The sequence below is a fragment of the Rhinichthys klamathensis genome, unplaced genomic scaffold (assembly GCF_029890125.1).
Source record: "Rhinichthys klamathensis goyatoka isolate OS25496 unplaced genomic scaffold, OSU_Roscu_1.1 h1tg000422l_1, whole genome shotgun sequence".
NCBI lineage: Eukaryota > Metazoa > Chordata > Actinopteri > Cypriniformes > Leuciscidae > Rhinichthys > Rhinichthys klamathensis.
The window spans coordinates 2,397,379-2,422,937 of record NW_026606920.1 but is presented as its reverse complement, the minus strand read 5'-3'; the positions used below and the strand labels follow the sequence as shown (position 1 = coordinate 2,422,937).

The 25,559-nt window shown below is 39.8% G+C and overlaps 2 protein-coding genes across 3 annotated transcripts; both read right to left on the bottom strand.

The window, feature by feature from the left end:
- Positions 1–1,620: 1,620 nt before the first annotated feature.
- rab6bb (RAB6B, member RAS oncogene family b) lies at positions 1,621–10,332 on the bottom strand. The gene is made up of 8 exons (XM_056235568.1): positions 9,978–10,332; positions 8,017–8,075; positions 7,851–7,904; positions 7,627–7,732; positions 7,361–7,472; positions 4,932–5,025; positions 4,658–4,724; positions 1,621–1,711 (listed from the first exon to the last, which is right to left on the bottom strand). The coding sequence occupies exons 1-8, from the start codon at positions 10,315–10,317 to the stop codon at positions 1,647–1,649; spliced, it is 897 nt and encodes a 298-aa protein (XP_056091543.1). The 5' UTR covers positions 10,318–10,332; the 3' UTR covers positions 1,621–1,646.
- Positions 10,333–12,239: 1,907 nt separating this feature from the next.
- espnlb (espin like b) lies at positions 12,240–25,283 on the bottom strand. 2 transcript variants are annotated; one of them, XM_056235556.1, is made up of 10 exons: positions 24,796–25,283; positions 24,324–24,514; positions 22,119–22,305; positions 21,823–22,005; positions 21,570–21,701; positions 15,823–15,939; positions 15,604–15,745; positions 15,354–15,475; positions 14,140–14,313; positions 12,240–14,032 (listed from the first exon to the last, which is right to left on the bottom strand). In XM_056235556.1, the coding sequence occupies exons 1-10, from the start codon at positions 25,087–25,089 to the stop codon at positions 12,545–12,547; spliced, it is 3,030 nt and encodes a 1,009-aa protein (XP_056091531.1). In that variant the 5' UTR covers positions 25,090–25,283; the 3' UTR covers positions 12,240–12,544. The 2 variants fall into 2 exon arrangements, with proteins under 2 accessions (XP_056091531.1, XP_056091532.1); XM_056235557.1 differs by having other exon boundaries at positions 15,604–15,742; positions 24,796–25,282.
- Between the last annotated feature and the right edge of the window lie 276 nt (positions 25,284–25,559).

Below are 25,559 nucleotides of genomic sequence, written 5' to 3'. Positions count from 1 at the left end.
CTTTAATTATCCGAGAAGCTAAAGTCAAACCTAGTACCAACAATTCAGTCACAGTAATTCCTCATGTCCATTTTTGTTTGAATTAATAGAAGTATTGGCACCAGAAAGAAACTCGCACTAACATTAAATATATTATAAATACCTAATATATCCTAAATTAATCTCTATACAATCAGTGGTGTTAATCAGTGCATTTATGTAAACAATTCAAAATATAAAACAAAAAACAAATACATTAAATATTAAAGATACTATGTTTCCAGAGTTTTGTAAACAACTCACATTTCTTGAACGTACTGTTGCAATAACCAGAATGTCGTGAGTGGACTACAGGCGGGTTCATTCTCTCTCAGTGCGGTTTTAAAAAGGTCTTCACGATTTAGGATTCTCTGAGATGAAAGTGTTCACCTGCAACATCAAGAATTTTAATCTACACATCCATTCGACATGTGTGGGAGACTACAAGAGCTTTACTACACAGATATATGAGGGATACGACAATCATTTGTGTGTTTCATCACTTTATGATGTGGTGAACCACACACATCCTTGTCAGAACCCATAACAAAGTGCATGTATTTGAAATGAAAATCTGTTGTTTCCTAAGGCTCACCTCAAAATCGCCTTTCTCGCCCCAACCGAACAAATGACAATTATCTCATTATTTTTAGTTCTAGTTGGCTGCAAAATAATAATTTTAAAAAATCAAGGTGTTTAACAGGAATAATTGTATTCTTTCAGAAAAGATCCTCTTAATGAGTGAGTAAAACAGTATAAGGCAACAGCAAAATTCCCAAATTATAAATAATAGATTACTACCAGTGTATGGCTACAGGTGAGACCGACAAAATAAGAGTGAAGCCCTTGTCATATTAAAAAAAGAAGAAAAAAACATTTGTACAAGTGAACATAAACCACGTTTAAATGATGGATGTTCACAATAATATAAATACTATATACAATACAGTACCGCCTGGTGGATCTAAAGTGTATACACGAAGCTAGCAGAAAAATCCATTGGTTCTTTGCAACAGTGCCACAGCACTTTAAAGGTTAGCCAGGTTAGTACGCACACCTCTCATGGAGGCTGGTACTGGATTAGCATGTAGGATGTATACACAGACCCACACTAAGACTTTGAACAGGACCTCTCTCTTTTGTCTTTTTTTCATTAAGTTCTTCATTTCATTACTATTGATGTGGATGGACCAAAGGACATGACAGATTCTAAAAGTTGTCTTACACGCATGCTATGGACGAAAGACAGTTACTCTGCCATCCGTCTTGAATCTTAAACTCATTTTTTTGTGAAGGCATCATTTAGTGCTTTTTGTAATGTACAAAAATACAAAACATAACAACCGATAATCCACTCTGAATGTTTTTGTCCAAAGATGGTACACATGCCACTTCCTGTCCTATATGAATCTGTTAGCTAGTCACTTTGAATTACCTATGATATTATTTTGGCAATTGAACAGACAGTGCAGATTTTTTTTTGTTCTTGCAACTGAGGAGTATAATTTTAGACCCATTCAGATAGATGTAAAAAGCCTATATCCGATCATAAAGTTCAACAGGACGTGGACCCATAGGAAGCAACAGAACAAGCGTGTGGTGTTAATGAAGGTCCGAACCGCTTTCTACTAACAGGAGCACCCGCTTTCAGTGGCCGGAGGATCCGGCTGTTTGTCCAGCTTAATGTCGATCACTGGGAGGGGGATGTGTGTCAAGGAAAACAAGGAAATGGTGTAAAGTAGCTTTCCTCTACACACTGTAAAAAAAATTATTATTAGAGTACGTTTTACAAGAAAATACTATTTTATTCTTTCTACTTCTACAAGATTTCACATTTAATACAAAGTGTTATTTGCAATTTCTTTGTAATCGGTGAAGTGAAATTTACTAACAATTCCTGAGTGAAAATTGTTTCAGAGTAAATCCTACACCAAATTTATTTCAGTATAAACTATTATTGTTATCTCTTATTAAATGTGTCTTATTAAATCTATCTTTACTTCCATTATTGTATTTGGGGTGAAAACGCAATGCATAGGGAATATTGATTTTATCATGACAAGTTGGTGTTATTGGAAAAAGAGCCAGGCAGTTGGTAGAGAGGGGTTGAAAAACAAGGCTTGATGAGGTCAACTATATATATAAAAAGAATTTTAGATTTTAGATTACATAGACAAATATTTTTTCTTTAAAATATATGTTCGCCTCTACAGTAAATCATATACTAAAAGATGAGGAAATTTCATGTTGACTGACTAGAATTGAGTTGAGTGAATTTTAGTTCCCTTTCGTAGTCACTTCGAGTTATGTCGAAATGACGACGAAATGGGGGTTTCGCTAAGAAGCCTATCACCTTCGAGTGTTAAAAAACGAGCCAATGGCAAAGAAATGCCATGGGTCTGCAGAATTTGCATAGCGTAACTCCGCCCCACCTCGTGGGTATATAAGGAAGAACGCTGACAGAATGCAGACATGTTTCTGCTTCGGAGCCAAGAGATCCTCTTCACTCCTGCAAGTCTGATTTCTCTGACTGTCATCGAGTGTCTTCGAGATGAGCAGCTCTCCAGTCTGTGTTGGTGCAAAGGCGATTTTCCAGCGAGATTCACATTCCTGCCTGCTTATCTCTGCAGTGGTCTGCATCCAGCGTGTGTGTTTCTCCCTGCCCGCTTCAGCGCAGGCTGCTGAGCGTCCTCTCACAAAAGAGCTTGCACGGGTACGTCTTTTCAAGATGTCTCGCCCGTGTGTTTCTGGGTGCGGCCGTGCCATTTCTCCCTCTGATGGGCATGATCGCTGTCTTGCGTGTTTGGGCTTAGAACACGCTAAGGCAGCTTTCATGGATGAATCATGTTCTCACTGTGGGAACATGACCATCGCTGCGTTGAGATCGAGACTCCATGACCTTACTAAAGGTAGAGTCCCCTCTGCCATACCCCGATCTACCCCCTCCTCGGGAGCTGGTACTTTGGCTGGTGGCCAGGGTGATCTGAGGGTGACGGTGTGGAATACTGCCCCGACGATGCTTCCTCGGGCCACACCCCCCTCACCAGCGCAGCAACCTGCGAGTTCCTTTGGTGCAGCCGCGGGGCCGTCTTCGGATGTGCCTCGCATCTCATTCGGGGCTCCAGAGGAGGATATGATGTCGATCGCCGCATCACAAGGCGAGCTGGAATCTTCTGGGGATGAAGATTCGGCTGTGCTGCCGCCCTCCGGCATCCCATTCCGCTCAAGCCCCGCCACCCGCTAAACGCCAGGCCAAGCGGCACTCCTGATGCAGACAGCTCAGAGATAGGCTACAGTTTTGTCGAGGAGGTGGTAGCAGGGCCACTCCTCCACTGTCGTCCGCACACTCTGGGGGCTCAGAGATGAGTGAGTCAGTTCTGTCATTAACCACATTGGGGTTCAAAACAAAAGATTCTCCCCCGGAATCTTTTGTTGTTTTGGCTACCATCACTTCCGCTAGAGCATCGTCCACGAGACATGCCTATGCGTTGAAGTGGAACCTCTTCGTCAGCTGGTGCTCTTCTCACCGAGAAGACCCCACGATATGCCCGATCAGTGTCGTGCTTTCCTTCCTGCAAGAAGGGTTGGAGCGAAGGCTGTCTCCCTCCACCCTGAAAGTTTATGTTTCCGCTATCGCCGCACATCATGTTGCAGTTGAGGGTGACCCCCACGTGTGTATTTCCACATGTGTATTTCCACTGTAAGCCTCCTTGAGCATGTGTCTTTCCTTTCTTCACCTTGCCACTCCTAGAGTTGAAAGATTCCACCCTACGGGCTGGATACTCCAGTGTTCTTCTGTATGCTACCCCCTCTCGGGCCATACATGTATTCCTAAGACCTCCCTTCGGGCGGGCATGGTTGCTTATCTCTACTGAGTGAGATATGCTTCCCAGTGTACCTTGGTAATCCTGTGTTAAGTGGGAGTCCTTCGTCCGTGCCAGTCTCACGACAGGGAGCTCACACTTACGCAGGGCACTGGAAGACAGCCGAGAGGTGGCGTGATTAGACTGGTACCCCCATTTCGTCGTCATTTTGACGTAACTCGAAGTGACTACGAAAGGGAACGTCTCGGTTACGTATGTAACCCTCGTTACCTGAGTAGAGAGCGGAGACGTTACGTCTTCCTGCCACTTCCGCTGTTCCGCTGGAACGCCGAGCTCCGTCTTGGCTCCATAGCAGGGAAACATGTCTGCATTCTGCCAGCGTTCTTCCTTGTATACCCACAAGGTGGGGCGGAGTTACGCTATGCAAATTCCACAGACCCATGGCATTTCTTTGCCATTGGCTCGTTTTTTAACACTCGAAGGTGATAGGCTTCTAAGCGAAACCCCCATTTCGTCTTCATTTCATTTCGACGCAATGTCTCCGTTCCCTACTCAAGGAACGAGGGTTACATACGTAACCGAGACGTTTCACTAGCGGAAATGTAAATGAAAAAATAATGATTGTTTTCAGTTTTCTGAACACTCCATCTTCCATTGGTCGAACCAACAGACAGTCCCACCCCAAACTCACAGTATTGGATGGGACACTGTTGCAGTGTTTGGAGGGACAGGATGCTTAAACAAACATTTTGTCTCTGGGACACATCCTCAAAAATAACACATATAACCTTTAAATGTCACGCATTAAAGGATACTTCCTTCTTTGTTATTATCATCCAAGCTCTCCATTCCGGGCAAAGCAGCAGCCACTCGCCGAAACAACTGTTAAACCAAACAGAAAGAGAATGAAATCAGACAAAGATTTTTTTCCAGAGCCGATTGGTATAGTTAAAGCCCTTTGGGCAACAACTCAGTGGCTAAATCAAATCTTTTTAGAGCTTTCCCATGTGTCATGTTACAGGGCATGAGCTCAATTAAATTACTCTATTGGATCAAGTCCATTTGCCTTTGTAGTGCTCTGAGACTTACCTGTTTAACATTGCTGCCAGTCTTTGCACTAGTCTCGATAAACATCACATTCAGCTCTTTGGCACGCTGCTCCCCCTCCTCTATAGTGATTTGCCTATCAGAGCAAATGCCATCATAATGCATTACAATTAAAGTAAATTAAACTTATGATTTTGAGTAAATTAATTGAATAAAAAATGAAAATGGATACGATAGTGACACTTACAAATAAAGAATTCAAGCTCCAAAAATTTTTTTAAATATTACAGCTGGGTTAAAAATATTGATTTCACGATTTTAATTGATTCTCATTTTGAAAAACTTAAATTCCAAGAATCGATCTTTCAGTCTTTGCTGTTTTCAGCTGATGGATGAACAAAGCTTTGCAGCATGCAAATAAATCCCATCCAATAAATCATAATAATATTTGAGCTTTGTTACTTCTGATATGAAGTCTCAGCTTTGAAATTCTGTCAATTACGAAATTCAAACAATAAATAGCGTTTTGGCACGCTGGAAATCCAGAGTTCTCGCGAGAGCACAATTTGAATTTGCTCAACGAGTCACTCTGGCATTGAGTAATGATGCTCATTAAAGTAACACTATGTAGTTTTTCAACCTTCATAATATATTTCCAAGACCCTTGTGATGGTACATCGACTTACAATAGGTTAAATGACACGTCTGCCATAGCCTGACGTGGTCTGTATCGCTTTTACTTGCACTACGTAACTTCGGGTTTCGGGTGGTAACCGGAGCACAAAAAAAATTACAAAATTCGACTGCTTTACGGCATACGTCACTTCCCCCACCACTTCCTCAAATTGTCTGTGGCCATTGCCAAGCTACTGTCTATGATCCCAAGTCTCCCGGAAGTTCCGGGGGTCTCCCGCATATTGATAGTGTCTCCCTGATGCCCGCAAATTAGTTCGAATTTTCCGGAATCTAGAGCGCGCATGCGAGACAGAACATACTGCGCGCATAACATACATAGCACGCGCACTGCAGAGAGGGAGAGAGCGAGAGACCTTGCGAGTGTGCCTCACGAAAGCTAGTCAACCCCCCCCCCCCCCCCCCCCCCCCGTCAACAATCCAGTTTGAAACGGCTTTGGCCGCTACAATGAACGAGTTAAGCCCAATTTATACTTCTGCGTCGACCTCCCGCCGTAGCTACGTCGTAGGCTGTGTGTAGCGCGCGTACCCTTCGGCGTACCCTGACGTGCACCTCTCCAAAAATGTAACAATGCGTCAATTCTACGCGTACTGCAAGCGCTGTGATTGGTCCGCTAGAACCACTCCCCAGGTTTCACATGCTCCCTCTGCATGCGTAATTGCGCGTCAAGGCGGACAACGACGCAGAAGTATAAATGAAAACCAACGCGTAGTCTGTAGCGTAGAGGCTCCGTCGTAGGTCCGACGCAGAAGTATAAATCAGCCTTTAGACTTGGCTTTTTATCTAAAAGAGGAACAGAAGACGGCCCTCGAATTGTTCCTTTGCAAGAAGGAAGTTTTTGCTGTTTACGGCAAGAGTCTAATCAACAAGTTAGGGTAACACTTTATTTTAAGGTGCTTGTAATAAGCAGTAATTAACAGTTAATAAGACACTTATAAGACCTTATAAGATGCATTTAAGATGCATATAAGCATTAACTAATGATAAGTTAGCTCCGCTGGTAGCTAAGCATATGGAGCGTATTGATTGGTCGTAGTGTTATCCAATTGCTTGCAGTGAGATTTTCAAATGCAGGCTTGGTGCCGCCCCTCGAGTTGGGCGATTTTCATTACTCAATGCCAGACCCTTAATCTTTCGGATTTGAGTCGGGATTTCCAGGCTACCGTTTTGGCGCTTTTTAATGTGGCGTGACAGATCGCTGTAGTGTCTCAGTTCAAGTGAAGCAGCAGAACAAAGTGCACGTTAATGTATTTCCTCTTGTAATGTAACCTCTTTTTTCCGCTTTAGTACTAGTTACAGGACAAAATAAACATGAATGAACATCAGAATGTATGTTGAAAAATACAGTACAACTTATCGAAATCCATATCGTCACATGTAATCACTTAATCAGCGTTTCAACCGCGGAAAGATGTCAATAAAACGGCTTGTAAACAATATGTCACGTAATCTTTCATTTACCTCAGAAAGGTCATTCAAAACTCGTTAGTCAGCTAGAAAAATGAATTTCCTTATGTGTAATTTAAATAAGTAGCCTACAAATGAGTTAATTTGAACCTTTCATATTATAGTGATGTACCAACTCGGGTTCCCTGTATAGTTTACAAATTAATTTTTCCCTTGAGGAAATTTGCCATGTACTGTACCTGATAGGCCTGAACTAATTGATATCGAATCGAACTGAATCGAATCGCAAGCTTGTGAATTGAAATTTAATCGAATCGAACCGTGCAATTTGTCAATGCTCATCCCTAGTTAATATCATCAATGACTCCACCTCTTTTCCTCTAGGTCTGTTTTGTTGCCGACCAGCATGATAATGACATCACTTCCCCTCTCTGTTCTGACATCATCAATCCATTTGGAGGTTAGCTGGAATGAATTGACATCTGGAGCAAGAGAAGAAAAAATCTCAGTCTAATTGGATTATCAAGTTGTTTTGTTAAATGCCTTTTGCAACATGGCAACATAAAAGCAGTTGCTTTTACATATATCATTTAATTCCTCAAAGTGTGTATGAGTGCATGCGTGTGTGTGACTCACTTGTAATATCATACACCACCACAGCCACTGTGGAGTCTCTAATGTAGCTCGGGATAAGACTCCTAAACCGCTCCTGCCCTGCAGTGTCCCATAGCTGTAACCTCACCTGCAAAAAAAGATACAACACATACTTGTAGAAATAATTATACATTTTGATAACTGCACTAATGTATATATTATATATATATATATATATATATATATATAGTTTCAAAACTTCTTACAGTTCGGTCCTCCAGATACATGGTTTTTGATAAAAAGTCAATTCCAATAGTTGCCTGTAATGACAATAAGATTCAAAGTAAGATACAAAATAACATAGACATCTGAAAAACTCTTTGTAAACTTCTACATCAATGTATGCACACACACACAAAAAAGATAGATTACCTGATAAGTGTTGTCAAAACTGTCATACATGAACCTTGTTATCAGCGATGTTTTCCCAACTGTAACATAAACCAACAAAACAGGATAATGTTCAGATTTTGATGAATCACACACACAGTGAAGTAATTAATGGCTTGTTTGTCCTGACATAACCCTATTCACTGTGTTTTCACTAATTGAATTACACTGCCATATGCTGAAACAAAGCACTGTCTTAACCTCCGTCCTTCAAATGACAGTGCATTTCTTAAGGATTACACAGAGATCAGTCATTTGGACTTCACTGTTATTTAGAGTTACAACAACGACATGAAAAATAGCTTGAAAAATGCAGCAGAACATGGAGCCACTGTGACAGCAAAATTCCTGAGTACATATTTCATACACTACAGGACTGCTTTTTTCAGGCCAGTCTGGTCAGGCCTGTTAGTCAGGCTGAGCTGAGATACTAAAATCAGCAAACAGCACAATGCCAATAGTTATCCTGGAGCTCATAGAACAAGGGGGAATAATAGTCCTATTCTTCTGTGGCTTTAGAATGAGGGTTGTTCTGCTTAAATCTTGAAACAAGATCAATCAAATCTGACCAACAGTTAGATTCAGGACCATGGACAGCAGAATACAAGTGGTCTTCTGACGTTAAAGTGACAGTTCGCCCAATGTCATCATTTTCTCACTCTCATGTTACTCCAAACCGATATGACTTCCTTTTTTCGGTCACTATTCACTTTCATTATATGGGAAAAAGATGAGTGGTGACTGAGAGTGTCCTCCTAACATCTCCTTTTGTGTTCCACCGGAAAAAAGAAAGTTCTAACAACAGAAAGGTGAGTAAATGATGAGAGCTTTTTCATTAAGTTGGCATAACATCCTGGGGGGGGGGAAACATTCTAGCAGGTGTGGTAATATCTATCATCATATCCAGGCTGCAATGTATTGAATCTCATAGATAAGTATACAGACAGCTGTCTCTAAAAATTGTGATTAAAACCAAATATCACTTATCGCAAACCTAATGCTCTTTCATACAGTATAGGGCCCTCTGTCTGACTGGCTGTCCATTTTCTCCATACGAATTGTGAATGATGAAGACATAACCAGGAGCTATTACTGGATAATGTATGGCAAATAAATGCATACTCATGACAAAAAAAAAATATCTCAAGAACACATGAACTTTACGGTGACGCCATGTTCAGTGTTATTATTTCCAATGTTTGAATGTTCAGTCATCAATTAACAGACATGATATCAAATGCCCGTCTGATTACGTCTTCACAAACACCGACAGTGACAGTGACAGAAGACCATCATCCAGCCAAAAGAATAAACCACGATATATATTCCTATTATATAGGCTGATCGTATGACTGCTCATAAAACGATGCATGAGGTTTTTTATCTTTGCTCTGCTGAAGAATCCCACAGACACTGACTGCCAACCTGGGTGTGTCTCCTGTAGACACACGGGAAATCCAAAGCGTCTGCGCCTTTCTGTTTCATGACATTTTCAATCAGTGGATGTTTACAGGGACATCTATACAAATAAGGCGATTTACATTTCTTTCGAATGAAATATTTCATGTCGTTGTTTTGAGCGATTTAGACCGCGCTAGAATTTTAGCGATCAATAATATAAGAAGACCTTCTGCCTCCAATGGAAAATGCAAGTGACAATCATTTACAGTTGTTCAAATAAAGATTATATTACGTTATATTCACAGGTGGACGTTTAGTAGTGTAATGACGCTGCATAGCTATACATTTTCATGACTAATCAAAAATTAAACATATACAACCGACTTGTTTGACAGGGCATCGAATCGAAACATCGTTTGAAATAACACCACACACAAGCAGATACACAAAAGAATCAACAACACACTAATGCACTTCATGCATGTGTTGAAAGGTTAATGGGTTCGTGTCTAAACCCAGTCGTGGCAAACCCAAAGACTCACCGCTTTGCTCCCCAAGAAAAACAAGTTTGAATTTCCGTAAAGGGTTCCCAAAGTCACTTCCCAAGGACATGGTTGCTTTAATGGCACAGTTGTTATGGATTAATATGTACAGGTGATACCAGTCTTGCGAGAATGCAGATGGATAATCTTCGGTCGCGTATCGATGGATATTGCAGTACTGCTCCGCGATGTCAATTCTCCCAGCCCTGTGCGCATGCGCAGTGGTGGCGATACGCCCGTCTGATATCACTGTGTGTTTACGGAAACGTCCCCGTAAACTCTCCTCGCACACCAAACCGCAGGCCATCATGTATCCGTTCAGCAATGTTTGCATCCGCATCTCTAAGCCCAACTCATAATTGTATACTTTTTATTCCATCTTTGTGCCATTTTTGCAGACACTCGACGAAGACTCCATTAAGAAGCTGTCTCTATGTGCATAAGTGAATAATTATGAATGGAAGGTCTCAAACAAACTGTTGTAAGCTTTGTCTGTGTGCACATTACAATGTAAAAGTTGTGCTTTATGTGACATCAATAGGAGATATAGAAAATAAGAAACATTATAGCCTACCTGGTAATTTATACAGTAGCTAATATAGTACAAGCAATTAAATAAAGAGAAAATGACTGTTGGATAAGATGGTAGAGCAAAAATAGGAAAATTAAGGGAGAGAGGGACATGGCTAATTCAAACCAGGATCCCCATAGTAGGCTATCATGTGTAGGTTTGCCGTAGGTCCATATACATGATTCAATACATTTTGTTTTGACGTCAAAGACAAAACTGCAAGCAGTAAAATATGCAAATTATATCACCAAACATGCCTTTTTTGACCTATTGTGCTCATAAATCTTTCTCTTCCAGTACATTCTAGTCTGAAGAGATGAAAAATTAGGGAGCAAAGTTTTAAAGTAGTGACATATTTGATGATGTTTTTTTTTCAGCAGATAAATAACAAAATGGAAACCCTTACAGAAATCTCGTGCAACAGTGGAGGATGATTTTAAAATGTATCCAAATTAAATTAAAGAGCGTGCCTAATATTAGTGGTGAGATCATTATTGTGTCCTGGAAACGTCAATGCATGTTATGTATACCCTGACAAGTCTGTTTGTCTGCAGTTTTCTTCATAATTACAGCCCTGGGGCTAAAAAAAAATAGATTAGAAAACTAGGTTATATGTTTACTGGAGATGACGTTGACAAACATCACTCAGAATGTATAAAATGACTAGTAGTTTTATGTTATACTGAACGATGCACTCTTGGATATGGAACATCATAAGGTGGGCGTGGAAGTCTGTATTGTCAGATAGGAGGCAAACCACAATTGGCTTTATGCACAGCTGCACTACTTCCTGAACTTCAGCCAGCTCCTTTGTTTCCTGTCTGCCATTATTGGATAAACTGATTAATCCAGGTGTGCCTGGCCTCAGTAACAATAATCAGGCACACCTGGATTAATCAGTTTGTCCAATAATGGCAGACAGGAAACAAAGGGCTGGCTGAAGTTCAGGAAGTAGTGAAGCTGTGCATAAAGCCTATTAGCCTACTGTTCTATTAAATATATAGAAATAGCATGTATATGTAACTCATATGAAATAGAATTTAATGATCAAATCATTAATATTTTGATTTGAATGAGGAAATGAGTGCTTGAAACATAACGTTGATATAGCCAATCACAGCATATTGTGAGAAGACAGTATATGTTCAAATTTGTGATTTTCTATATCGGTTTTGTACTGTTCTCAAGGTAAGACAGCTTGAATTGCCATGAAGTAAATGGTTTCTTCAGTTGAGTAGTTGTTACTTTGATGTCAAGCAGGAGAATGGTGTTTACAAGCTAGGAGATTATAATTAGCATGCCACAGCAAAAGTCATTTCCTTAACATGAGTTAGGTTTCCTTTTAAGTGATGTTATAATACACACAACATCTCTTGCTTGATAAAAATGTATTGAGTGATTTGTTGCTTCTATGTACATTAGATCTTAGGTGTATCTTCAGTGTTCTTCGGGTTAGACTGTACTGTGTAGCACTGCTGTTATATAATGAGTGTTACACTCCATCTTATGTGTTTCACCACTCTCTCAGGGCGGTCTGAACATCCCTGCTGAGCACACACACATTTCACTCACTGCCTGCAGTACATGTATATTAATGTACTGAAGGTCAAATTGTTTCTTATGAAAGAAAGTGTAACAGCAAGTAATAAGGGACTCCGAAGAAGTGATTAATCACATGAAATAGCACTTAATTCAAACAAAATAAAGGTTTATTTATAAAAGAGATAGGTCAAACATCAAAATTTGTAAAATGCACATGGCTGTAAGACTCCTTTGGCCAGATTCTTATCATTATGTAATGGTACATAATATTTAACTGATACTCCATTACAAAGTACTAAATAACACACAGTAGTCTTTCTTGTCATTAGTTTATCTCTATTCGAAATGCCTCAAAAAAAGTCCAAATAATTATTCAAAGCGATTTTGTATTCAAAATAACTATAAATGATATTGTGTTCATATACAGTATAAACCATCACCGCATTGAAAAATATCAAAAATCAAACAACTCTGCTTCTTTCTCCTTCCAGAAGGTGAAACTACGATCAATATATTTACAAATTTCATCATTACTAAAAATTGAGAAATCATTGCTTCCGTCTCTGCTGAGATGTCCTCCATCAATTGGTATGGTATTCTCGATGATAACTTGCGGCACAACTTTAACCTCGGCACAAGAATCCTTTACAGATACCTTGAAAATCCCATTTTCTCTTCTCCCAAAGTATTGCATTTTGATGTCCTCGAAACCATCTTTCCACTCGCGTCTCCCAGCTTCAATGTCCCTGAGGACGGCCCGGTGGAAGTCTCGGACTGTCTCCCAGGGAAAGTTCCCTATGTGGTCGAACACCTCAAAGCATAACAGGTGCCTCATCTTGCGCTCCTCAGCTGGGAGGTCCTGCTCGAGAATGTGAAAATAGCCGAGCATAAACAGGTCAAGGGTCAGGCTGTCATAAGCAACAGGAGCGCCGTCCACGCGAGGAAGAAACTGCTCGGGCGAGTAGGTCACACGCTTCCTCTGAAGGCTCCGGATCTGACGTGATGGGACTCCTGAGGCGACACGTTTCCAGTTGCCAATCATCTTGTCTATTGCGGTTCTTTGCCTGTAAAGATGATACAGTGATCTGGTTCCTGGCTTGGATACTGGAGTTATTATTCCTTCTCCTGTAAGAGTGCCAAGCTCTTGTTTTATCTTGGCTCGCATTGATATTGCATACGCAGACCTTTTCCAGTGGCTCAAAAAGAGGACAACAATACGCTCCTTCCGCAAGCAGGTGGTCTCCATCACTTTAGTTACATCTTTGCCCGGTGCCTGTTGGCATTTTATGGCACTGTCATTAATGTGATTTATGTCAGTGCTTTGGATTGTCCCCACGGACTGCTTATTTCGATTTGTTGATGTAGACAGTTTTTGCTGCCTTGTGTCAGATGTGTTGTTTAAAAGGCCAGAAAATGGGTAGATGTTTCCTATCTGACCCTCAAAGTTGGACCTCAAATTTCTCACAGATACTCCTGACTGCTGGATCTCCAGTTCCACCTTCTGCCTACGTCCTCTGATTGAACTTTGCCTCTCTGGCTGGTATGTGAAGACCGATGCCAGATCCGTGTTACAGATCCCATCGTCGCCGTTTGTTTCTGAGAGGTTTGTCAGGAGCAGTGACATGCTCTTTACTATATTTGAGATCCGATTGTACCACACAGGAAGAGGTAGAGATTCCTCCATGTTTAGGAGCTGGTGGCACTGGGTGTTGACGGTGATATTAACGATAGGAGCAGGAAGGATGGCCCTAAGTTCCTCCGCCAGCCGGGCAAGCTCTAGTTCATAGGCCTGGCATCGTTTTTGAAGGGAAATTGTTTCGATCTGTCCCTCCAAGTAGACCAGGTCATCTTCAGTAAGCAGTTCTCCAAAGGGGCCCAAAATTACATTGTGTACTTGGGAATACCTCCAACCGTCCACCTCAATATTTTTATCACCGTTGTCCTGTATAAGACGAAACAATTGTTATTGTCATATTGTCATATGACATGGTGTGTTATGGAAGGACATTTTAGCAGTAGTTTTATGTTGGAGGGGTTTAAGCAGTTTACTTTTCTGCAGGGGTTGTCTTCGTTCTGCAGTCGAGCCTGAAGCTTGCGCACCATAACCTGCCTCTTCCATTCAGCAATGGGCCTCCCGTTCTCATCATGGGTCGGGATCAGAGAATCAATGTCAGCAAGATTTGCTTCCAACTCTGCAAGCGGAACAATTCCATTCTCTCCTTTCTGGAAACAGATTCATACAAACTCATACATATTATGATATCACTATACTGCCCCAGTTGCAAATAAATACATTCACTTCAAGTCAAAATAAAATGGCATTTGCAAACTATTTTGCATTTGTACAATCAGATCTGAATGTAAATTTACCACTCCACTCTTGAAACACTGATCACACCCACTTTTGAGAAAGTTGAGGTCAAGTTCTAATCAAGTGCTAATTACTGATTTATTTCATATGATTTGTACAGTAAAATGTGCATCAGGGCAGTAATTATAAGTTCAGGTTTGAAAACCTGAAATTACATATTGGCAAGATTTTTAAGAGGCTGCATTACCCTACATCAGGGGTGCCCAATCCTGCACAGTTCATCTCCAACCCTAATCAAACACACCTGCCTTCAATTTTCAAGTGATCCTAAAGACCTTAATTGGTTGCTTCAGGTGTGTTTGATTAGGGTTGGAGATGAACTGTGCAGGACAGTGATCAGCAGGAGCAGGATTGGGCACCCCTGCCCTACATCAATCAATAGCTACAGTAAGTCCAAGCCTATACTGTAAAATAACCTACTTCTGCCACAGAATAAAAATAATGTTTTTCTTTATTTTATATTTATATCTCAAAATTTTGAGTTACCATCCCGCAATTCTCACTTTTATCACTGAATTGCAAGTTTGTAACACATTTATTTCTGACAATTTCAAGTTTATATCTACATTTTTTTCCCCTTGGAATTCTGGCGGAAACTGGCTTTCAAATATATAGGTTACATCAGCTGAAAAGGAAAAATGTTTCAGAGGCAGAGTAAGTCATTACATTTTTTTACAGTACAGTTTTCTTTGGAATAATATGCACTGATGATGTGAGGACAATAATACCTGAAAGATAAGAAAGTACATAGGGTAAATTGTCAGAAACCGAAAATTCTTGGGACAGCAACATGTGTCCAAATTTTAATCTTAACCGTTCTATTTCATCAGAAACGATCTTAAAGGGCTTTAAGTGTAAAATACCGAACTTGTCCTTTAAGGCTAGCACATACATTTATTGTTTGTCCAGTGAAGACCGCTGTGATTCCTGCTTGTTTCAGTGACCTCATGGACTTATGAGATAAAACCGCTTCCTCTTCATCAAGGTGTTTCTTCATGTTAAATGAAGTTACAACTATACACCAAATACAAAAAAATGAATTAACTTTAGAAATATATTTTCTTATTATGGATGTTGACATTTTTGTCAATTAGAGGCCTGTAAAGGTCTGTAAAAACAAATGCAGGGTCATGCACTCTCACCTGTAGAGGCCACTTGCACATGTTGAATGGTTCCAGCTCCAGCTCCAGCTTTCTTAGCCTGTGAGGAGGCCGGTATTGCGGTTGAGGAATCCAGACATGCTGGAGAAGGCCGGGGCTGGGGAGGCACTTCATTCACCGGCTGCTAGGAACAGCAAAACAGCCGAAGCAATTAAGAACAATTGTGTCTTGTCATGTTTGTTTATAATTAAAAATCATCACCTTGCTATTTTCCATCCGGCCACTATGTTCACAGGACTGATTCTTAATGTCCTGGTAGGGGTTGGTTGTGTTAAACAAGGTCCTTTCCTCCTCTATGAGAACAATGTCTGAAGACAGCTGGAGCAAAGCAATGCAAGAACAGTGTTTTTCTGAATTAAAACTCAATTTCTTCAAAGTATTCTGGTGCAAAATACAGGTCTTGACGCACAATGTACATCTTGATCTGCCCCCCAGTGAGCGAAACTGGAGCTCAAACTGTTTAGCATAGCAGACCTCCCACTTAGTTAACAAAGGAAAACTGCCTATAGAGTTCAGTCATCTGATCGGATGGTTCAAATGACCCATACCTGCAATTGCTGTGATTGACTTCTCTTAAGGCCATTAGCGAACTCTCTCGCTTTTAAAGCTTGCTAAATTATTTTTTAACATTCATAATGTGTCATACAGTTACATTAAAGCAGCAGAAAATGAAGACATAACCTTTTCAATGAACTGTATACATGTATTCATACACTATAAAACATTTTGGCATCAGTACGATTTTTTTTTAAAGACATGAATACTTAATTTTTCATCAAAGATGCACTAAATTGATCAAAATTGACAGTAAAATCATTTCTAAGGTTACAAAAGATTTTTATTCCAAATAAATCTGTTCTTTTGAACATTCTGTTCATCAAAAAATCCTGAAAAACATGAAAAATATTAAGCAGCACAACTGTTTTCAACAATGATAATAATAAGAAGAAATCTTTCCTGAGCATAAATGTTTTCATCTATTACCTAATTATTTATGTACACCCGTAATGACAGGATGTTATTAGTCATGCTTTAATATAGTCTTTCTTGATAACATTCATGATATGCACAACATTTGCCCAAAGGCAGTTGTTTTGTAATCTGATATTGATTTTACAGTTTTAGAGAAGCATTAGAACTCCCAAGAAAAACCATTATATGATTGCTCAAACCAAGAAGCAATACATGTTATAGTTATTTTGAAGATATTTCAAAGATTATTTTCTTAGCAGTATTATTTTCTATGAATGTGTAAAATCCTACACATTTTATTAATAGGTTTCACATAATAAAAGAGTAAAAGAATGTTTATAAAATCTGAAATAACTTACAGTCCACACCTTCACCGGTCAAGTCGTCACAAGTATAACAGCGGAGTGTAATGAGAGCATCAGTGCTCCAGCCATCCAGTGGCCAAATGCTTAAGGATCAGCACACTATAAACAGTGAGCTCAGACAGGAGGTCTTCATAGTAAAGTGTAAATAATTAAAGGGTGGGATTAGGTGAACCGTTTGTTCTTTACAAGTTTAAAAGTCTAAAGCCTGCCACACGTTCCTCAGCACATGTTCCTTGCCATGCTTCACCAAAGCACAGGTGTGTGTTTCTCACTATTCTTTTTTTTCTTTACAGACACACTGCTGTTCTGAATGTATTGTAATGTGGTAAGAGTACTTCCACAAAAGGGCAAAGACCAAAGAGCAGGTCTTGATGGTGAATTGATACACAAATAGGAACAGACAGTTCTAATCTCTATTGTGGTGTCACATTAGTATCTATCCGTAACTAATTTGCCGTTACGCAAATTTAAACGAGCTTCACTTAATACCTCTCTGTCACAGGCACCTCAACCGACCGCAAGCAAAGAGGTCAACACACATCAGTTACACAGACGATTAGAAATGCAGGAGGAACAGATCAGGCAATTCTATCTAAGCATCAAATCACACCAACTCTATTCATTTGCAATTCATGCAGGCTCTATTGTATTATATTATATTGCTATACTTACAGATTTTTGTTATTAAATATGGAAACAATTATGTAAACATGTCAATTTTACTTTCAAATTTGTACAGTTTTAAATTTAAATCCCTAACTTATTCCATACTGTATATATAATTAATTAATAATAATAAATTATTCAACCCCCATTGCAAATCAGGTTTATTGGCAAAATTGACAGACTTTCAACTGTTTGGAAAGAACAAATCAAACAAAAGCCATTGAAATAGCTCAACACAACAAATGTTTCAATGGGTTTCCCCAAATTCAACTGAAAATGCAACTTTTAATGACTTCTCCAGTCTCAAAATTATTCAACCCCTTCATGGCAAGCATCTTTAGTACTTAGTAGAACACCCTTTTGCTGTTATGACCTGCTGTAAACGAGATAACCGGACACCAGCTTCTAGCAGTTTCTGAGGAATCTTAGTCTATTCCTCATGAGCAATGGCCTTCAGTTCAGTAATATTCTTGGTTTGCGTGCTGCAACCGCCGCCTTCAAATCCCACCAGAGGTTTCCTATGGGGTTCAAATCAGGTGACTGTGATGGCCACTGTAGAATCTTCCAGGACTTTTTCTGCAACCAAGCCTTGGTGGAATTTGAAGTAGGCTTGGGATCGTTGTCCTGTTGGAAGGTCAAATGACGCAAGCTTCAGCTTCCTCACTGACGGCATTACGTTTTCTCCTAGGATTTCCTGACACTACAATGAATCCATCTAGCCTTCCACATGCTGCAGGTTTCCAGTGCCAGAGTATAAGCAGCTGCAGAGCATCACTGAGCCTCGCCATGCTGAACTGTAGACCGTGTTCTTTTCAGCATATGCTTCATTCTTCTTCCTCCAGTCATACCGCTGATCCATAGGGCAGAAAAGTTCCAATTTTGTTTCATCGCTCCACAGAACAGAATCCCAAAACTACTGTGGTTTATTTATGTGATTTTGAGCAAATTGGTGCCGACTTTTCTTGTGCTTTTGTTTCAGGACTATGTACTAGTACGTCTTGGGAGTTCTGGCATGCGTTTAGTACACGCCTTATTGTGTAGCAGAAACCTCAGTGCCTGTTGCCACCAAATCTTGCCGCAGGTTTTTGCAGTCCCTCGAGGAGAGTATTTCTGAACCCGCCTTCTCAGAAATCTTGATAGCTTCCTTTTTCTGCCCTGTCCAGGTAGTGCAACCACTGTTCCTTTAAATTTGAATTTGCGAACTGTGCTTCCAACGGTGTCTCTAGGAACATTAAGTGACTTCGCTAACATTTTGTATCCTGTTCCTTGTTTGTGAAGGGTGATGATATCTTCTCTTAACTTTTTGGATTATTCTTTTGACTTACAGTAGCCATATTTCTAACATGCAGTCAAACGTGACACTAAACAAACCTAGCCCGTTCAGATATTTCATGTGTTCTAGCTCAAGCACACCTTGTGCAACTAATGAAACTCTTGATTAGTTGCATCAGGTGTGCTTGAGACAACACTTTTTTTCTTTTTTTTTGCAGATTAGTGCTGTTGTGAGGGATTCTATTCAGGGGGTTGAATAATTTTGAGACTGCAGAAGTCATTAAAAGTTGTATTTTCAGTTGAATTTGCGGAAACCACTTGAAACATTTGTTGTATTGAGCTATTTCAATTACTTTTGTTTGATTTGTTCATTGCAAACTGCTGAAAGTCTGTAAATGTTGCCAATAAACCTGCTTTGCAATGGGGGTTGAATAATTTTAATTACAACTGTATATATAATAGATGAATAGATTAAGCAATTCTTAAGCATCATATCAATTCTATTCATTTGCAGGTACTTTATTCAGGCTCTATTTTATAATTTATTATATTAATTATATTATTTTATATTATATTTTTTATATATATATTTTTAATTTCATGCCAAATTAAACGAGGTTTTATTGGAGATTATATGCTGAGAAAAGTGTCATTTATAAATTATTTTACAAAGTGCTTTTTATAAATAAAAGATTTTTAGTGCCATGTGCCAATATTATGAGTGAATGCTTTGAATTAAATTAGAATTAACCCGTCTATTTTGCATTATGTCTGCCCTTTTCTCCATTAGTTTCCTGTTGTAATAATTAAACTGATCTTGTGTAATTATTCCTCCTGTAAACAATAATTATTGTCAAGAACCCCACTGTGCATCTCACACTTTCCTTTGGGCACACCCGTACACACTGAAGCCATGCCAGCATAAACAAAACATCGGCACACAAACTGGTGAGAACGGCACATCAGTTCTCTCATCGGCTTTGTGATGGATTGACTGAGCATGAGCAACTCCAAACACACAGGAGTAAAATGCCCTCGGACAAAACCACTGACTGCGTTTATGAGCCTCTGTCTGACACCTGAGACTGAGGATCTTATATCGTCCTCCTCACCCCTGGGGCTCTGGAGCTCATGCTGAGAGGGGCGTGAGTGATAGCTGATAGGTCCTTCATGCGCCAACCAGACAGTACTGAGTGTCTTGCTAATCAGCTTGTGTCAGGCCATAACGTTTTAATATGCCATCGTAGTTATGCTATCAAAAGAAAGGGTGACGCTTGCATAGTTTCCACTTCATTTATGGACAAATGACGTACCTGATGCCCTTTTGCAAAGGAGTGACAAAGGAGGCGGAGCTGAAATATAAGTATTAAGTGAGTTATGTAGAGAGCATTGGTGTTTACGATACTATCAGAAGTCATGTTCATCGTTGAGTTCTCTCGACTGGATTCTGACCTTTTGTCTATCACTCAAGTTATGGATGACATAACATGTTCAGCTACACTCAAAATAATCAGTCTACAAATGCTCAAAAAGGGACTAGGCAATTCAATCATTAGATTTCATGACACAAGAAACATTTTCCTTGAATTTTCCAATGACAACATTCTCCAAGAGAATAAATACACACTTGTCAACACTTTTACTCGTAGCAGACGTGGATCAAATTATAATCAAATTATTGATGCCTCTGTTATTAAAGGATTAAAGGTATCTGTTCAGCCTTCTGAATAGGATGTTCCTGTGAAGAATATCTTGCCCCATATCTGATAAATAATGGAGAACTTAGGATGGGAATGAATCCGCTGGTCGCAGTGTGGGGTTTAATAAATGCACTTTAATGTGTTCCTTGTCCTCTATTTTGTAGCATGACTCAGCCAATATGAGCTACTATTTCATTAGCTCAAATATATTCATGCTATAGAGAAGTGGAGTGTTTGCCTGTAGGTGGCAGTAACAGTTTGCTATTACAAGGTGGAGCATTACCAAAACCCAGACCATCAGCTGTCGATGTTTGCAATATTAATGGGTGTAAAGCACTTGAGTAAATGTAATTAATTGGTATACTTAAGTATTATAATTAAATGAGGAAAACTGTTTTTATCCAAGTGTGGAATATGACACAGTATCCATATTTACCTTAACTACTGTTCGGGTTTTATTCTGCATTGATTTGATCAACAGCAATATTGTGAAATGTTATTACAATTTGAAAGAACTGTGGTCTATTTTAATATATTTTAAAATTAAATGTATTCCTGTGATGGCAAATCAGAATTTTCAGCATCATTACTCCAGTCTTCAGTGTCACATGATCCTTCAGAAATAATGATGATTTGCTGATTTGATGCTCAAGAAACATTTCTTATTATAATCCGTGTTGAAAACACTTGTCGTGATACATTTTTTCAGGATTGTTTGATTTATAGAGTTCTGAACAGCATTTATTTTAAATAGAAATCTGCTGGAACATTATAAAGGTCTTTACTGTCCCTTTTGATAATTTTTTTTAATATGTCCTTGCTGAATAAAAGTGGGGTGGGGTGAACATTAGTGTATACGGAAGACACTGTATGAAAATGGACAGAATTAACTATGTAAAAAAAAAATCTCATCTAATTAAAAATTAGCTTGCCGTTACAGAAGTTGTGCTGAGGAAAGTACTAATTATCTTACATGAGCATCTGCATCACGGAGGAAGTTGGCACAATCATGATAGCCATTATATTCTGCCAGGTCCACTGCAGTAAACCCATCCGAATCTCTCTCCAGTGGACTGATGTGATTGTTCAGCAGCACTCGGCAGCACTGAGGGAACAAGAGATTACAGCTGTCATTCAAAACCTTCAAACACTACTTAAACTGTGTAATCCTCAGAGTTGTCGTGATAAGGATTTGTGATTGGAACTGAAGGAACGTTGACAGACACCTCCAGTTCTCCATTCTCCGCTGCATCATGAAGGGGGGTCCCACCCCAGAGGTCTTTCAGGACTTTTGCTCCCATCAGTAAGAGACGCTCCACGATGCGATGGTGACCCTCGCTAGCGGCGAAGTGCAGTGCTGTGGCTCCATCCTTGTCCTGACAGGACAGATTCAGATCCGTGAAGGAGGCCTAAAGACCCATATCAGAGACAGAGTCGGTGATAACTCTTACACAACTCTCAAATATATTCAATAAAACCTGAGGGAAATCATGCCAAAGTGACCGAAGCAGCTGTAACTCACCAGCCAGACCACCAAGGCGTAGTGTCCCATGTGGGCAGCTGCATGCAACACACTCATGCCATCTTTGGCCTGCACATGGACATTTGCACCACAGTCCTTCACCAGGTATTCAACCACATGCAGATGCCCCTCCTGACAGGCTAGATACAGTGGAGTGGCCCCAGTACCTGTCTGGCAGTCCACACACCTGCACAAATACATTTTAGACTTTGCACCTTGACTAACAGCATATTATAAATCTTTGCTCAACTCTTTCCCCGCCAGCATTTTTTACAATCCAATTCACATATTCGCTTACATGTGTATTGCATGTAGGCCTATTCCAAACAAAATGCCCAGTCGCTGTGTTCAGAAAGAGTATAATTGTTTTTCTGAAAAATATATTTTTCAAATTTTAGCAAATATTTAGTCTACTTCACTGACCATTCACCTTCGTAAGACGTAAAATGTATGTAACTATACGCATCACAGCACAGCGCATACAGTATGTTGAAGGTATTTTTGAACCTGAGAAAATAGTCAGATTCAAGCGTTCACAATCACATGCTTAATTGATCTGATTATTTCAGGTCTACACCGCCGCCCCTTGCAATCCGATCGAAATTTTATTCAGAGCTCACATACATATTATTTGCTTGCATGTAAACGTAGCTGTTTAGAGGTATACGCTCCATTGCATCATTAAGTAGAAGTTGGTGGTTGTGCAGATGTACAGTAAGCACACAGGTGGCGTCATGTGGCAGATAAGAGGCTCCTCATGTATTATAGACAGAGCCCAGATGGTGGGTTTGACATGTGTCAGATGACCTTTTCCCAGCCTCCCTGATGAGTAACAGCTCCCAAGAAAAGGCAACTTGACTCTAAACTGCTGCCTTCATGTGTATTTGTTTAAGCGTGATGACTCATAGTTTTGCCCATACGCAAACATACACAAGTTATGTGGAGCATATAAAAGTAGTGATGAACTAAAACAAATTTAATTAGTGACCGAGTGACTCTATTTCCACTACAATCATGCTTTGGTCAATCATAATTGTGACAGCTATATGACATAAAAGGTTGAAATTACGAGAAACTAAGTAATAAATACGAAATAAAAAGTATAAATTATGAGATACTAAGTCAATTATGAGATAAAAAGTCAACATATTGAAATACCAAGTCAATTATGAGATTAACATTTGACATTTTTATGTATTTTATAATTGTTTTTATGTCATAATTTTGACTCATAATTGATTTAGGCCTGGTTTCACAGACAGGGCTTAGATTAAGCCATGATTAGGCCTTAGTTCAATTAGGACATAGCTTTTATAAACATGCATTTTAAACATTACTGGTGTGAATCTTGAGACAAAACAATATTTTAAGATATGTTAAAACAGCTCAAACATGCATTTAGTCTTAAGCCTTGTCTGTGAAACCGGGGGTTAGTAAGTCAAAATTTTGACATTTTATCACATAAGTATGACTTACTATGTCACAATTATGATTTACCAAAGAATGCCTTTTTTTTTTCTTGTAGGCTTTTATATCTTTCTCATATTTTTGGCATTCGAATTTCTGATTCATTTAAATAAATCGATTCATCCTAAACAGTTCTCTCATATATAGCGTTCAAAAGCTTGATTGATTTTAATGAATCAATTCATACTAAATGGTCCTTTCTCCGATACAGCATGTGAAAGTCTGATTCATTCTGGTGAATCAGTTAATTTAGTTTGTGTAAAGAAACCAATTAAATAACAATTCACCGTTTGTTCTTTTTTATTTATATGGTGCTGTTCTTTATCGTTTTCGATGATAATTTTTAATTTGTATTTATGTTTTTTTTATGTTAAATATTTGAACTTTTTGAACACAAAAGAAGGTATTTTGAAGAAAGCTACTGACTCCCATGAGGACAAAACAAAAAAATTTTTTTGCAAAATATCTTATTTTGTGTTCTGCAGAAGAAAAGTCTGAATGACATGAGGGTCAGTAAACGATTACAGAATTGCTTCAATGTAGTTGAAACACCTTTTGTTGGTAGTTTGTACTCAACTACATTTTCAAAAGACCAATCTGCCAGTAGTTTAACGGTTTTAATTTACGAGAAGCTTCTGACAAGCTTGAGGTTCAAAGTCTACATACTGTACTGAAAGGTGAATTAAAGCGAAAGCTTTTTAGCCAGCCAGGGATGGTGTAACAGTCAGTGAGCCTCACCGTGGGGAGCTGGACATGAGCAGTTTGAGGGAGGTGAGATCTCCGCTGGCTGCAGCGTAATGGACAGGTCGAGCTCCACAATCCGTCTGTGCCTCTGTACTGCCTCCCTCAAACAACAGCCACTGTACTGCCTCCGCATGGCCAAACCTGGCAGCCAGGTGCAGGCCCGTCGCTCCCTCGCCATCACGGTCCTGTAGGCCAAAACAAAGACAGGCGTCAGCATCCAATAGCCAGTTTGAAGAGTTCTGAACTATGGGCATAGCACATCACAATGACCTTTCAATACACTCATACACCATTATACCAGCAGTGATATTAATAAAAGAGGTGCTTCTTTGCTTCCATTGTACATCCATCATCAATGACCTGTGTAATTGACAGTAAAGGAAACTGACACAGCAGCCTATCCTCAAGAACGCCATCAATCCCACTGTCAAATGTAATTTTTCTCTCAATATATCATGGCACTCACCTCAATCCCACACTTCTCCCATCTCAGCAGCCACTGCAGCTCCCGCACATGCCCGGTGGCGGCGGCATCATGGGCGGCCGTAGCTCCATTTCTCGTACAGGTGTGGCAGGGGAAACAAGCTTCGTTTACCAGAAACTCCAGGCAGCCCAGTTGCCCGCAGCGGGCGGCGTGGTGGACAGGTGAAGCTCCCTGGGTGTCTGTGATGGCTGGACTGAGGCATCCGGACACATGCAGGGCCCTCAGAGCCTCCACATCCCCCTCACGAGCTGCCTGAATGGCCCTGTGGAGCACCATGCTAGACCTCGGCAAGTCGAAACAAAAGTGGCAGGGGTCCTTGGGCTGTACCCAACTATCTCTCTCGCTCCCTCTCTAAAATGATACCTGAGCTTGCTGACAGATGTCCATGGGAGAGATGAAGGGGGTGGATAGCGCTGAGCCAGAAATGTAACGAGAGCCCTCATTTGAACATTTATATCTGCTTATATTCTCAGATACAATAACAAAGTAGGATGATGGGAGAAGATGCTCTGCTTAAGAACAATGTACAACAATAAGTTTAGCATGTGCTGGGTGATGAAGCATCATCCAGTGTGTTATTAAGGGAAATACATTTACTAATTTAGATGTCAAATTATTCAAAGTAGGGAAATTACCCACTGGGGCTATCTACTGTAGATGATATCTATAATCTAGATGACAAGCAAATACAAAGCAGAATCCTAGTAAAAGAGACTCGTCTGAAAATTGGTTATTCAGGACTTAAA